This window comes from Lepisosteus oculatus, chromosome 11 (assembly GCF_040954835.1).
Source record: "Lepisosteus oculatus isolate fLepOcu1 chromosome 11, fLepOcu1.hap2, whole genome shotgun sequence".
NCBI lineage: Eukaryota > Metazoa > Chordata > Actinopteri > Semionotiformes > Lepisosteidae > Lepisosteus > Lepisosteus oculatus.
In genome coordinates, this window is record NC_090706.1 from 32,578,874 (window position 1) to 32,594,764 (window position 15,891).

Consider the following 15,891-nt stretch of genomic DNA (forward strand, 5'->3'; position numbering starts at 1 on the left):
GCACTCAGATGGGAGCTGTTACCACAGAATCTGGTAAACATCCCATCACCACCTCCCTTGTCCAGAATGATATTTGTAAATTAATTAGCTTTGTAGTCTCTCTCTCCCTGGTACTATTTCTGTTTCCGTGTCTTATATTGAGTGTTTCTTTTTATTTTGTTGCTCTCCGCACTTGCTCGTGCCTAATTTCCATCCGAATTTTCATTTGAGCAAGGGGAGTTACTTACTTGTAGGTCAGACTAGTCCACCGTTAATACAAATAACAGAGCTTCCAAAATTCTGCACTGGAGTGGAATTCGGAAGGCCATATAATTGTGTACTGCTTGTCAATTAGAGTTCTGTTCTCTAATTACCAATCTTTCCAAACTATGGAAAGACACTGTTTTAGCTAGTGCCTGAATTTCACTGGGGCCCTGCCAAAGATGAGTTTCCTAGACCCTCCGAAGTGTGTCAGAGTGGACATTAGCTGCCCTTGTGAGATCTTCAAATGGGTGAGACGAGAAACTGTACATACAGTACAGGACAGTTCTCTTTCAAGAAACACCCTTTTATTCAATCGGTATGATAAGAAAGTTTAACATGATCTTCATTTATGAATAACAGATTTGTTAAGACTTTACTGGCCTTTAGTCATACTGTTGATTTCCTTTATCGATAGTTTGATCTCCCAGTCAATGTGAAGGTGGAGGGGGTAGTATTAGCAAAACCATGAGTTATTCACTGTGGAGTAAATATCAGCTTCCTGTGCTGGCTTGTTTTTGCTGGCAGATTTCCACCATCTCCCCACTCAGGTATTAGGTGTTGAATTCAGGGAGGCAGATTTAGAAATTTGAGTACACAGTGTTCCATAAAGATATTTAATTCTGTGCACAGAGCTGCACTCTTTTTCAACTCTTATATTTGTTTGCTGCTAGAGCCCTCTCGAATACCAAATGCAAAGTGAACTCAGAGACAATTAAATGAGATTTCCATCTATGAATATCTCCAAAACAGCATCATGTTAAATACATATAAAGTATTTTATGAAATAAACCATGACACTGTGAGTAATAATAAATATAACAAATGACAAGAATGTAATAAACATTTGCAACAAGAAGTGTTTAATAAAATCCATCTGTAGGTAAAAATGTTCTGTGAACCATTTATTAAAAATAACCAGTCCTCTAAAATGATTTAGTTAAGCTGCAATTTCATTACAGTGACATTTCTAACGCAATATCACCTTTAAATAAAGTGCAAGTGAAAACATTTATATGCTATACACAATCCCAAATAAAATTCAAGACGTTTAAGTCCCTTTATAGACTTTTATACATCTAATGCATCAAAATATTGAATTGGTTTAAGTAAGCTCAAAAATATAAATGATATGTTAAATTGGCAATGTTAGTGCACAGCTGCAAAAACAAAAACCTTGAGGCCTGTAGATGTGCACACCTGTATTAACATTTTTACAGCGTTTTATCTTGGAATTTAATCTAAATTTTCTCAGAGCAAATGGCTCTGATTCATTCACGTCTTTTAACATGATCTGAAAAGTATTATAAGAATGACATGCAAATAATATTGCCATCACGAGTCATAAAAACGTTTTCTCAGACATTTCAAATATTAGCCGATGACAACTTGTCAACCTTTTACACAAATGCTACTAAAGCAGAGGTTATATACAGTAGCTTTTCTTTTCGCAGTGAATAACCTTTTAACCATTGTCAATCAGAATAAAAAACGTGTTTTTTTCCTTTCATTATCTTAATTATTTCCTTTATTATCTCTTATCTTAAAAGTGAATTATTTACCAGATTGTACTTTTCAAATGTGCATTTGGTTGTATATAAAGCCACAAAACGTAACTCCCGTCAGTTTCAGTGACTGACTAGCGCCACCTATTGGGCCTCTACCTGCATGTCAAAGGAAATCGTTTGTTGTAAAATAAGTGCGTTGTAATACATATGAAAGTATAGAAAGCAAGGTACTATGTCGAGAGCTTATGTCGAATAGGGTGTGTAGGAATGGTTATGTGTTAATGTGATGATTCGGTGAAGTTCGACATACGTATATTCTCAGTGTTTCCCAAGTGTTAAAGTATAGTTTCTGTATATTTTTTCGTTATTAAGCACTTGCAGTTAGACTTTTGATAAATTACATTTATCGAAGGAAGACGTATTTACAGGGAGAAGCGCTACGTCTCCCCAACAAGTAAATTAAATTCAGACATCTATAGTTTACTATAATGATGGCATGTTTTTACCTTATACTGTACATGAGAGTGTGAGTGCCTAGTATGGAATAGGTTTTGCAAAAATAACGTTGTTATAGACAACGTATTCGTATATTTGCACTTAACGCCTTTCCTGATTCAGCCAGGGCTCTGGGAGTTTGAACTTGTTTGGGAAAAAAGACATAAAGTTCACGTTTTACTTGTTTAAATCGTTAATAATCAACGTTAGTAATACGCAAGACTACATTTCCCAGGATGCACACTGATAAAGGAGCGGAATAGTTTTTTCGGTCAAAGGTGAAAGTGGAATGCGTGGAGTTTTACGAGAATGCATGATGAGAGTTTAATAATTTTATTTAGATTTTCTTAATATTTGAGTTATTACTGATGCCCAACATGTCTTCAAAAGACAAAGATTCGTTAAAAAATGAGTTGTTGTATTTGATTTATCAACATCTTAGTGAAAACGGTTACAAAAAGGCTGCGAATGAAGTCAAAAAACATGTTTTACAGGTAATACGTTACAGTATATATATGTAGATTTCTTGCAATAATACTTTAAAGTAATCTCAAATAAAGCTATTAAATACATTTATTTCAAATTGTTGATGTATGGTTTACGTTTATTAACTTCACTGAATCGCAGTTTCCTAGTACTAAAAGCTCTGTGATCTCGTGTGAATATTTGCATATTTCTGTAGATCATCTTTAACATTGTCTTTCTTTAGTTACTATTGGTGTATGGTAGTAACAAATTTAGCAGATCTAATATGTATAACTACTATATCGACATTTATTATATGGCCATAGAAGTTAAGGAGATTTTGTGGTGTTTCGCACCATCAAAACACTTGAAAAGTGTTTTCTCCATGTCTCGCAGGCGGTTTTGAGAAACCTAAGCAAACTTCACAAATCGCCACGTTCAAAAGATAAAAAAATATTTTAACAATTAAGTATTTTTAAGATGAGCTTCTTTGTTAATTGGTGCCGTGTCCTGTATTCTATTTTAGTGCACGTTAAGGGGTTTATAATTTTGTTTTTCAATCACTGGCACTGTATCTCGTTTTTTTTTCCCTACAGAAGGGCAGTCCTGTACTGTCGGCATCGCTACAAGATATCTACACGTCTTGGATGAAGTAAGTGCCGCACTTTTTCAATATGCACCCATGTGGTCCAGTGGAAATTTAAAAAGACACGTGCTCACCCAAATTAGACAAAGTTTTACTTTTTAATCATTGTAAAAAAATACGTCCGTTTAAAAGAAAAATAACCTCCCTTATTTAAATCATGAAGCAAGGCTGTTGGCAAATTATACGAGTTTGGTCTTTGTTAGGATCATTATGCGTTTATAGAATATTTTTATGGAAGGGGCTGTAATTTTGCTTTTCACAATATTTTTTTTAAATCAAAGTAGTTGGAAGACATACTGTAGATGACTGAGGGCAAACCGGAATTGTGACAGATCAAAAAGAATATCGTTCATTCCAGAGCCCCCGAGAACCTAAATAAGAGAAAGTTGGAGGAAGGCGCCCTTGGATCACCAGTTAAGAGGCCTCGACAATCGGATCCCGTGAGCAGCAGTGAGAGTTCAGAAGATGAGAAAACTGATAAGAAACCTGTTAAAGGTATGGACAGACCTCTCGTCTCTTCATGTATTGTACTGTTTACTGGGCAATTACAATTGATGTTTTTTTTTTTAAATAGAAACAAATCTTACCAAGAACCCTTCAGGAAAAGTTAATCTTTCCAGTCCTGGAAAGCCTGCAAAAAAGCCTCCCAGTCCTGGAAAGAAAACTCTGAGTTCGGGAAGCAGCGACACTTCTGACAGTGAAGCTGAGCAGAAACCACCTGGAAAAGCATCAGACAAGCCTGGTAAGATGACATGGAGCCTTATTTGTAAGGGAAACTTGGCTCACTGGGTTGAAGTTTTGAAAACTGCTGATTTAAAAATATGTAGTGGTTTGTAATTTTATGTATTCCTTTTGATTTTGAAAGCACTTGTGAACAAAGCCCGTGTCTGTATTTCCTTTGAGGAGTTTGGATGCTTGATCCACGTGCTGTTGTTGTCTTTGCACAAGACTGGAAAGATTAATTACATTTCATGAAGCTGAAAATGCAGCAGTGAAAATGTGTAATGTGTTCTTTAGAGGATTATTACTTTTTGCTCTTTTTAGCTCCTGTACTTTCTGCTTCTAAAGCCACTAAAGACTCAAGCAGCAGCAGTAGTGAGGAAACAGACTCAGAAGAGGAACTTCAGAAGGTGCCCCAGGTCTGGTCCTTTAAAGTTGAGGAGATATCCTAATCACAGCAAATAATAGTTCAATGAATGTGGGGGTCTTTTGCCAAACTTATCAAATTTGCACATAAAGTTATATGTATATTACAACGTGACTCCAACAATGCCTTTGGTATGAAGAGTTTTCCATATGCATTTTACCACGTTAATGTTGTAAAAAACAGATTCATTTTTATGTACTGCGTTCGAGGAACTGTTTTCCTGAAATATTTATTTTTATTCACAAGATTTAAGTAGCTAAATAAATGTAGTTTTTTTCTTAAGGCTTATTTTTGAATAAATTCTTTTAGATTATAACATTTCTGTACTGTGCTTAACAGTAGATTAGTAGCAGTTTGATAAAGATAAATCGTTGTGCTCACTGAAAGATTGGCCTGTGTTACAGAAAGCTGTGGGCACCTCAAAGACAAGCGCTCCATCAGCCACACCAGCTAAGACAGTGAAGGCTGGGCTGGGTAAGACGCTCTCTGCTAAGCCCACTCCCACCCAGGCCAAAGCCACGCCTGTGGGGAAGCAGCCTGAGAGCTCAGAGACTGACAGTGGTTCTTCAGACAGCGAGGATGAAGCCCCTGCACAGGTTGGTCAAATGGCAGGATTCCACTGTGTTTGTTCTGTTAAAACTATTTTCTTTATTTATTTAATTCAGCTGTGAACTGGACTGTTTTATTTTGTTTTCAGAAAGCTGCCTGGGATTCGAAGGCTAACTCGGTGTCTAGAGTCCCAGCTAAGCTGGACGGTACCCTTGGAAAAATGTCTTCTCCGGGCCTAGTGAAATCAGCCCGTCCAGCTCCAAGTCTGGCTCAAGCTACGCCCAAGACCCCAGAGAGTTCAGGCAGTGACAGCGAGTCCTCGTCAGAGAGTGAGCAGGAGGCCCCACCTCCACAGGTGTGTTCTTAAAGTGTGTTAAGTGAGTCTGTTTCCTTGGTTTTCAGAAAACAGGCCTCAGACTGAGATTTTCAAATTATTACAGTGTTATTAATGAGCTGATGGTTCATGGTGTATTCAAAGAGGTATATAAAACTGTGATGCTTTTTTCTCATGTACATAAACGATTGTTTAAATAACAACACCTAATTATTATATCATCTTAAATGAAAGTCTTCCGTTTGGTATTGCAGAAACCAGTTTTCGTCTCAAAGGCTGGCACAGGGCCAATGAGACTTCCCGCCAATTCGAAGACGATAGTCCTTTTTATCATTCTGTTTGTATTTATTAGGTAAACTGCCTTTCAGGATTTACATATTAAAACACACAAAAGCTATCTCTTTTGAAATGCAAAGGTCTATGCTACCTAACAAGTTAAGTGGTCAGGGCTTTTCATATTAAACAGTTTCCATTTTTGTCATCTCTTTACTATTTTCTCCTTTACACGAAATCTGAGTCGTAAAACACATATGTAGTTTTTTCAAGGTATTTTTTAAAGAAATTATTTTAGATGCTGAGCATTTCTGTGCTGTGCTTTACAAGTAGTTTAGTAGCAATTTGATAATTGTTAATCGTTGTGTTCACTGAAAGATTGGCCTGTGTTACAGAAAGCTGTGGGCACCTCAAAGACAAGCGCTCCATCAGCCACACCAGCTAAGACAGTGAAGGCTGGGCTGGGTAAGACGCTCTCTGCTAAGCCCACTCCCACCCAGGCCAAAGCCACACCTGTGGCGAAGCAGCCTGAGAGCTCAGAGACTGACAGTGGTTCTTCGGACAGCGAGGATGAAGCCCCTGGACAGGTTGGTCAAATGGCAGGATTCCACTGTGTTTGTTCTGTTAAAACTATTTTCTTTATTTATTTAATTCAGCTGTGAACTGGACTGTTTTGTTTTGTTTTCAGAAAGCTGCCTGGGATTCGAAGGCTAACTCGGTGTCTAGAGTCCCAGCTAAGCTGGACGGTACCCTTGGAAAAATGTCTTCTCCGGGCCTAATGAAATCAGCCCGTCCAGCTCCAAGTCTGGCTCAAGCTACGCCCAAGACCCCAGAGAGTTCAGGCAGTGACAGCGAGTCCTCGTCAGAGAGTGAGCAGGAGGCCCCAGCTCCACAGGTGTGTCCTTGAATGTGACGGTAGACATTCACAGTCCTTAGTGAAAGCTCAAATCTATTTCTTTACAATGCAGTGTGCCAAGTGTGTTAAGTGTTTTCAGAAACCCAGCCACAGACTGAGATATTCAGGTTATATTCAGGTGTTAATAAAGAGCTGGTAAATCATCTCCTGTATTCAAAGAGATATATTAAACCAGATGTATCCATTCTGTGATGCATTTTGTGTGTAACTGATAATTTAAATAATAACACCCATTTACTGTATCATCTTAAATGAAAGGGTTCTATTTGCTATTGTAGAGACCAGTTCTCATCCCAAAGGCTGGCACAGGACCAATGAGACTCCCATTCAAACCAAAGACAACGATCATTTTTATAATTCTATTTGTATTTATTAGCTAAACTGCCTTTCAGGATTTACAGATTAAGGCGACAAAAGATGTCTCTTATGAAATGTGAAGTTCTTTGCCACCTAAGAACTTAATAGGTCAGGACTTTTCATCTATTCCTCTATCCTGTATCCTGTGATGTCATTACTAGCGATCTTTATTGTAACATTCTTTCACAGAAAACTCTGGGTTGCTTAAGTGCTAAGTCTCAAAGCTCATCGAAACCAGTTCCAGGAAAAGTGTCCACTTTAAAATCCCCCTTAAAATCCACAAAACCAACTTCCAGCCTGGCCAAACTTGCACCTGCAGTGGAGAAGAAGCCTGACAGCACAGAGAGTGACAGTGGATCCTCAGAGACAGAGGAAGAGGCTCCCAAACAGGTAACTGCAAATCTCCCGAAAGGAGATCCATTGTCTATTGTCTGTTCTGGCTCAGCTCAGTATGTATTAACCTGTAAACCATGCTGATCTGATCTTTTGACTTCCAGAAAGCCTTTCGAACTCCAGTACCCAGCTTTACGTCAGGGTCCCCAGCTAAAGCCACACCCAAGACACCTTGGGTGGACAAGGAGGTCAAAAGCACAGAAAGCGGCAGCAGTGACTCTTCTTTGGAAAGTGAGGAGGAGAAGCCAGCTGCCAAAACGCAACAGAAGCTTGGTATGGATGGTCCTTTACTTTTTCAGATAACTTGAGGTTTTATTGCTGTTGGTGCTAGAGCCCATTCCACTACAAATACACCAGAAATCACACTGCAAGTTATCATACGGCCTAATCTAGCCATGCAAGCAAATGTCAGGTTCTTGGTTGTGTTGTACTAACTTAAACTGAAGGAATATTTTTTTATTATTGATCTGTCTTCAGCAGTGAAGAATTCCACGACCAAGTCACCAGCTGTAAAACCAGCTGCTGTCAACCCAGAGCTGACAGGCTCCGAGAGTGAGGAGTCCAGTGACACAGAGCAGAATGTCTCACAGAAGTCTCTCCAGGTAAACCGTCCTCAATTTTATTGTCCTCAATTTTAATTCAATTTTGGCTTATACTATTTGCCTTGCTTTCCTGTGCAGAAAAATAGTGAGTCAGGGAAAAGAACAAAATTTTGTCGAGCCGGGATCACAGTGTTATGAATCATCCAGCTGATTTTGCTCAGCAGATGTGTTCCGTCTCTGGTCAGACCGGTCTATGGCTGATAGGTTTCGTCTCTATTGAAGGTAACTGCAGAGCTTGCCAATGTTTCAGTCCAGACAGCCTGAGGGGTTTACAGGCAGTGGTTGGAAGATAAATCCACCAAAAGCTGAATTTTTCAGCAAGAAGTAGCTGAACTGCTACCCCTGAAGAGCTGCATCAATTGTCTGAGTGTTCTCATATGTCCACACATCTAATGAATCAGTGCTGTGACACGTTGCAAATGAAATTGTTGCTGGAAGTCGACCAACAGACTGTAAGGAAAATTCTCAGATTTTGTGGTATTGTATCTTCCAGTGACTCCTTGACATGGATTATTATTACCTGATGTTTGCTAGTATTTGTCAACAGTGAGGGATGTGTGTTTTTTTACAACGACAGAAAGCACAAGCAGTGAAGACTCCTGCTCCTGTTCCCAAAACTGCTCTGAAAACATCCACCAAGAGCACTCTGGGTAAGCCAGAAGCAGTGAAGGCACACCTAGGCAAGGTTTCAAAAGCCACAGACATGAAGGCCCCAGCAAACCTGCTCAAGGCAACTGCAAAGTCTGCCGTTCAGAAACAGAGCTCAGAAAGTGTGAGCAGTGACTCATCGGAGAGTGAAGATGAGGTAAAGACATCACTACTGAAGACTCCCCAGAAAAAGGGTAACCTTCTCTTTTCTAAGTGGTATTTTTTGTTTGTGCGTTCATGAGGCATTGGGCATCATTTGTCAGAGGGGATTTTCCAGTTTCTACTTACCATGAATAATTAAGTCGATTCTGGTTCCCAATATTTGCCATAGGTTTTTAAAGCAGTGCATTTGCCTCTTTATCATATCATACTTGTTGTATCGTCTGTTAATGCTAACGTGACAACATGAGGAGCTGATCAGCGCTTTTTGTCTTGTGATCTAGCATCACACCCGAAGAAGGCTCCACAGCCGAAACGTTATGTTTCCTTTCTTCACTTTTCAGAATGGAAAAAACCTATACTTGTTCCTTTGCAGCCCTTAATGACTGCTTATGCTTGCTTATACTAAGTTTAAAACACCTAAGTTAAATGACTCTACACATTAGGATTTTTTCATAGTTACCTGAATTATGACATCAAATTCATAGTTACAGTTTTATCTAGCAAGACTTACTATATCCACCTATGATTATTTAATATAAATCCATTTCCAATTCATTTTGAGATTTTCCCCTCAGTATCTTCACTGATATTAGTTTAGATTAGCAAATTTGATCATCCTTCTTCTATGTATAGAACAAAATGTCTGAAGCTCAGCATTGAATTTTGGCTTTGTTTATTTAGCGATAACTCCAAAGCAGTCAGCCACATCTCATGCTCTTCCAGTGAAGCCTTCAGCTGAAAGTGACAGCAGTTCCAGTGAAGACGAGCCTTCGCAGGTAAGCAGGTCACATTAAATTAATTTGAATTAAATATATCCTTAGTATTGGAAACATGTACAAGCATATGCTCATATATGACACTTCTCTGTCTGTTGTGCAAGCAGTCAAAAAATACAGTGCTGCAGCAGCTCTAATAGGCTAGAAAATCGTCTCTGGTGTCAGTTCGTCAGTATCATACATGAAGCGGTATCAATACAATTTTAATCACATGTACTCATTGGCTTTGCAAAATCTGCTAATCCTTACTAGCGCTCTGTAACAGTTCATGAGATTTGACTGTTATTGTGTGAAACCTGTTATAATCTGATAAAAATGAGTTGCATATAAGGTTCACACTTTCTGTGGAACTTTGTTTTGGATTTGCTTCTAACTAAAACATATATATTAGTCTCTTCTAGCCTCGTATCCTTTGGCTGTTAATCCTGTGGCAAAATCGACTTTGTTAAAACGTCCTGCAACACAAGCGAAGACAAAGAAAGCAGGCACTGCAGAAGAGAGTAAGAGTAAAGATCCTGACCCACCTGCTTCAGCCAAAGCAAAGAGTGAGGACAGCACCACGGACAGCAGCACTGACCTTGAACACCGGCAGCCTCCAGCGAAGATGCCCAAAGGTATTGTAAACACAGAGAGGAGATAAATGTGTGAGTGATGACTCTACAAGAAATGATCAGGTATACTGCAGTACACAATTGGGTTAATAAATGTGATGTATGAAATAATACTGGATCTGATCAAATACTGTACAAGATACTTTAACAACCCCAAAATGTATTGAAAACCTTTCTTTAAAAACAGAATCAAATGCATAAAGGACATGGATTATATGTACTTGATCTCTGTTTTTTCTGCTCACAAAAAAAGAATAGAATCATTCTTCTGTCATTGTACTGTCTGGATGATCTGTCCTAACTTAAGAATGTGCTTTTCTGTTGGTTTAGTAGCTACTCCAAAGAAGATATCTTCCCATGCCGTTCCCAAAAAGAAAAATACATCCAAGAGCGACAGCAGTTCAGAGGACTCCAGTGACGACGAGGAACAGGTGAAGGCAAACTGAAATTAGACAGAATCTGTTAATACTTATGGAAAGACTTTTGTACTCTTACCTGAGAGTGTGAAGTTTTAAAAACCTGATCTTATGAAATCTCAAAATTTGAGCCAAACTGAAACATTTTTAAAGACAGAATAGTCATAGTCACAGTTTTATCACAGAGTATACAATGGTAGTATTCCTTGTGGTTTAGGTATTGAATTCCAACTCAACATGGACAGTAAATTCCCAAGATCCTCAGCAATCCATATTGACAAGTTATAGCTTTTTATTGTTAACTGAAATTTATTTGTCTGTTGATTTCTAGCCCGTTTTGACGCAAGCTACTGTCCAACCTTCTGTACAAAGCAAGCTGACACTGAAATCCTCTCTGTCAAGAAATCCGGCAGCAAAAGCAGGGCATAAGAAAACTGCTACTGCGACCAAGGGCACGAAGAAGCCTTCCCCACTGGCGGCGCCAGTCCCGCCAAACAATGAGTCTGACTCCGACAGCAGTGGCCCTGATGTGGAGAAGTGGAAACTACTGGCAAGAACACTCACAGGTACTTTAAATGGCAAACAAAGAGAAAGGGCATTTGCTATTACAAAATCGAACTTCAGTAACTTTACTGACCAAGATTTAGCAAACTCCAAGCCAAGGTGATTGCTGTAATTACAATCCGATATGTAATGTTTCTTTATTAGCCCTATACAGTTTCTTGCATTAGGAATTTGTCTTTTCGCATACCCCAGCTTTTCTCCATGGAGACACAGACACACAGACAGGGAGAAGCTTGGGGTCAGAGCGCAGGGTCTGCCATTGTACAGCGCCCCTGGAGCAGTTAGGGTTAAGGGACTTGCTCAGGGGCCCAACAGAGTAGGATTCCTCTGCCGGCCACGGGATTTGAACCGGCAACCTTCCAGTCACAGGCACATATCCTTAGCCACAGAGCCACCGCTCCGCCCATATTGAAATTGAACTTAATAAAAAATAAGTAGCCATTCTGAAGCAAAATGTTTGCTTGAACATGGAAAGTGTTCAATCTATAGTAGACGCTAATTAAGTGTTGATACTGTATATATGCAATTAAATATGAAGTGAATTTTCTATAGACAGGAGACTTTCTGCAAGAAAGAGGTATAATTGCATTAAAAGGATTTGCAGACAAGACATCAAGCTCTTGACTTCAAACTACTCTTACACCACCTCTGTGAATATGTTTCCTGTACTTAATGAGCTATAATATAATACCTTAACCCTCATTAACTGCATCAAAGAAATGAGTGCAGGCTGGAGTAGGAGAACATCTAATGTGGTCTGAAATGCAAAACTATAGTGACTATAACAGTTAGAAAGGTGCTTGGTTTCCCTTTGAAAACTGTGTTTTTGTACATCCATGACCTTTCTTTCCTGTCTTTTGTTTTTCATTTGAAACCTTGGGGCTTTATTGGGGTGGTCAACTATTTACACAGAAAAAGTCATTCAAGCGGATGGATATGTGAAATTAATTCTGAACTGTTGGTCGTTCACAGACAGTGACATCTCAGTAATGGCCTCCTTCCAAGAGCCTGCCGTCAGCACTGTGACGGGGGCTGCAGAGACGCAGAAGAAAAAGGAGAAAGAGAAGGCCATGTCTAATGCATCTGGGCAAAAAGCGAAACAGACACCAAAACAGAAAGCCCCCAAGCCTTCGGCGAGCAAAGCCAAGAAGACTGAGCCACCCGCGACCATCGAGGACCTCCTGTCGCTCGTGGACCACCATTCGTCCTCGTCCGAGAGCAACGCAGAGGACACGCTGGTGACCACCGCCTCCAAGGCCCAGGAGAGAAAGAAAGTGCTTTTGTCAGAGCGGCCTAGGAGTGCGTCTTCGGAGGAGGAGGAGGAGGAGGAGCAGCGAAGGGTAGTGGAAAAGAGGAAAGCAGCAGCCGATGTGGGAGCAGCTACGCCGGACAAGGACCCCGTGGCCAAAAAGAAGAAGAAGAAGAAAGACAAAAAAGAGAAGAAGGAGAAAAAACTGAAAACGGCCAGTGAGAACGGCGGCCCCGTGGTGCCTATCATCACGAAATCAAGCCCGAGGGCAGACAAGGAGAAGAGAAAGGAAAATAAAAAAAGTAAGTCTTAGCACAAGTATCCAAAGAAAGACAGACATACTGTAATGTATTTCTAGCCAGCTGGGGGAAGATTAATAAGGAGTCCATCATTAAAAGCTCTCCACTAACTGATTGGTATTATGGGAATTTTGTGGGGTTTTTTTGGAAGAGGATACGTCTATCAAATACTTCCAAAGGCTTTAACCTCAAATATATTGGAAATTTACTTCAGGGGAAATCAACATTAAGTACATTCTTAGATATGACATGTTTCTCGTTATTCTGTTTTTTTTTTAATTATTATTATTATTATTATTTACCGTACAGGTAAAAGTAAATTGAAAGGCAAAAGGAAGACAAAAATCAAGAAGACCCCTTTCCGCCCTTCTCAAGGGATTCCTTTTGACACGCCATCCTCCATGGGAACCAGCCCGGCACTGATCAGTGCTGTGTCGGACAAGGTAACCACTGGTTTCAATGTGCAATGTAGTCCCATGTGTGCTTTTATTTTCACAACTATATCTATAATCTTGTCCTTTTTTTTGGTACTGCTACATTTTCTACAGCTGTTCGGTACTTCTAGTGTTATCTGTAGGACTTAGAAGTGCAAAATGGAGTTTTGTTTTGTACTGGTGAATAAAGCAACTTTTTTTTTTGCTTTCAGAAAAAGAAGTCTTCGAAAAACAAATAGCTCATTCGAAGTGAAATGCTGGTGAGTGACTCTATATAAAAGCCAAATCCTGAAATTCTGATAGGAGCTCTTGCAGAAGAAGGTGTTGAGATTGAGACACTTTCACACTTGAGTCTCTTTTTTGTAGTTCTTATATGTTCATGTAGTTTTATGCTTTTACATCCATCTGTTACTGACAAGGTATTGACTATTCTGTAAATATTTACTTTGAAATGATGACAACACCTTATTTCTTGGAACATATGCTTGTGCAGACTTTTATATAAAATACTTTTATTTTTATTTTTTATTTTATAGGTGAGGTACTTTTTATGCATCTCATGGAACAACAAATTTGAAAGAAAGGAGAATCCCATCCAACAACTGCTCTTAATGCCATTTTCATTTAAGAAAGAAATCTGTTCAGATCATTGAGAAAAAGATTTTAGCCTTCTGTGATTTTTTTTTCAGTTTTGTAAGTTACATTGAGAAAGCTGATGTCAGGTGTCTATATTGGATTTTATAAATGTATTTAAACAACATGAAATAGAAAATAAAGATTTACTTAATGTGTAATAGTGGCTGGAATCTGTTTGTCTAAAGATGTTTACATTGACAATGATATTTAATATTAAATATATTTTACTTGGGACTCTATGCATTTACAAAAAAAATTAAACAATTTTCAGCCTAGCACTTAATTTTCATTGACTGAAGATTATTTTTTACATTACCTTATTCATCATTTATAAACTCAGCAGCTATTATTGTAAAAAAAATAATTTGTCAGTTTCAATATCTGTCTTATCTGTCTTATAAAATGTTTTAATAAATATTTTTTCAGAATATTTTTTGAGTTTTTTTTTATTTCAGTTGAGAAAGGTAGAGAATACACACTTAAGTGGAGATCTATTTTGAATTTGGTTTACATTTGAAGATGAATTGAAATAAATTTAAGTGAAGATTAGGCGCCTGGCGGCTAAATTGGGAGGCCGTTTTTTTAACATTGAGTTCTTATTTTTACAACAGTTAGAACATTTTCAAATTTACCTCATATATAAATTATAAAAAATCAAGACACAACTACGTAATTTCTGTGTCATTGTGATGCAAAGTAATATTTTAATTGTTTTAAAAGGAATATGTAACACATAGCATTCACTAATTGTATTGGGCATGTTGTTTAGTAAGAATTCTCAGTTCTCGGTTCAGTTCTATTGTCACAGCCACAAGTGCAGTTAAAAACATAAACACAGAACGGCAGCTGTAGCCACATGTTATATAACATACTGTACAACTTAAAAAAAACATCAGTGTGAGCCAGTGGCAGGGGTTAAATTCAGTAATCTGACAGTTTGTGGGAAGAAAGTTTCTGAATCTGGAAGTTTGTGCCTTTATGCTCCTATAACACCAGAGGGAAGGGGGGAGACAAATGAGAAACCAGCATAACTGGTATCTGATTTCAGGAAATATTATAAATTAAATGATCCATTTGGCCCATCTAGCCCATTTGTTTATATTTAGCGAATTGATTTGTCCAGACATTTCTTCTGGTCTAGTTTGTTGCAGACTCCCACAACCTTGTACAAGGGAACACAGCCCTGAGTTGCCTCTTGTGTCTCAGGTGGTTTGGGTTTTACTGCTCAACGGTTTACTCAATACTTTGAGGATTTTGAATCCATGACACAGGCCTCCTAATAGATTTATTTTTCTTTTGATGACCAAAAAAATTCAGTAACAATTATTTTCACTTGCACAGTATTTTTCATCCCGAGTGATCCCAGAGCACTTCACAAATGGGAGGGGAAATACTTCATCCAGTACTTTCGTGCTGTACGACCTTGGGTTATGCTCGCAACCATTATGCACCCACAACAAAGCCAAAATGACAAGAAATTAATTCATCCAACTAATAAAGGGGAAAATTAAGGCAGGTCTGGTTAGCAAAGCCCAAAGTGGATTTTAGGACACCAAGGTTAAGTCTCTTACCTTACCCTGTGCCACAGGATCTTTAATGACCTAATAATCACAATCTTGGTTTAACTCATCGTCTGAAGGATGGAACCAGCTAAAGCACAGTGTCTACAGTCACCATACTGGGCCATTGCCTGGGAAATTCTGATCCTTAGGGAAAAGTGAAAACATCTACCAACACCGTTTTCTCAGCAGCAACTTGGTTTTCCTGACAGGTCTTCCATCTCAGTTCTGACCAGGCCCAATTAGCTTTTGAGATCAGATGCGAGAAGAAGCAAGGAAGTTTTTAACCTGTCATATGAGACAAACCTGATAATGTGTAGTACATTATTGTTCTGATTCCAGAACAGCAATTATTTTTTTCTAATAATGTGGTACAGTCATCTCTATTCAATATTGTTAATTAGATTTTAATCATGTTACTTACATTATGGCTTGATCTTAAATGCTATACTTTTAGCTATGTACCCCAACATTTTGTCTGGATTTTGGATAATATCATTCACCTCTTCCAATTCAGTGCCAATTTTCCCAGAAACTAGTTAACCTACCAGTATGTTTTCGCTGTGAGAGGAACTGGAGCACCTGGATAAAATACAATCTTCACGTAGTGCC

At 38.6% G+C, this 15,891-nt stretch overlaps 1 protein-coding gene across 4 annotated transcripts; it reads left to right on the forward strand.

The window, feature by feature from the left end:
• Positions 1-2,384: 2,384 nt before the first annotated feature.
• LOC107077660 (nucleolar protein dao-5-like) lies at positions 2,385-14,105 on the forward strand. 4 transcript variants are annotated; one of them, XM_069196116.1, is made up of 21 exons: positions 2,385-2,737; positions 3,305-3,360; positions 3,713-3,849; positions 3,929-4,096; positions 4,399-4,493; positions 4,906-5,097; positions 5,199-5,405; positions 6,053-6,244; positions 6,346-6,552; positions 7,120-7,320; positions 7,428-7,596; positions 7,801-7,925; positions 8,503-8,767; positions 9,417-9,511; positions 9,903-10,125; positions 10,456-10,553; positions 10,870-11,104; positions 12,075-12,653; positions 12,960-13,093; positions 13,297-13,344; positions 13,621-14,105. In XM_069196116.1, exons 1-20 carry the CDS (start codon positions 2,612-2,614, stop codon positions 13,321-13,323), a joined length of 3,531 nt encoding a protein of 1,176 aa, XP_069052217.1. In that variant the 5' UTR covers positions 2,385-2,611; the 3' UTR covers positions 13,324-13,344; positions 13,621-14,105. The 4 variants fall into 4 exon arrangements, with proteins under 4 accessions (XP_069052217.1, XP_069052216.1, XP_069052218.1 ...); XM_069196115.1 differs by having other exon boundaries at positions 2,386-2,737; positions 7,804-7,925; positions 10,453-10,553; XM_069196117.1 differs by having other exon boundaries at positions 2,386-2,737; positions 4,423-4,493; positions 10,453-10,553.
• Positions 14,106-15,891: the final 1,786 nt, after the last annotated feature.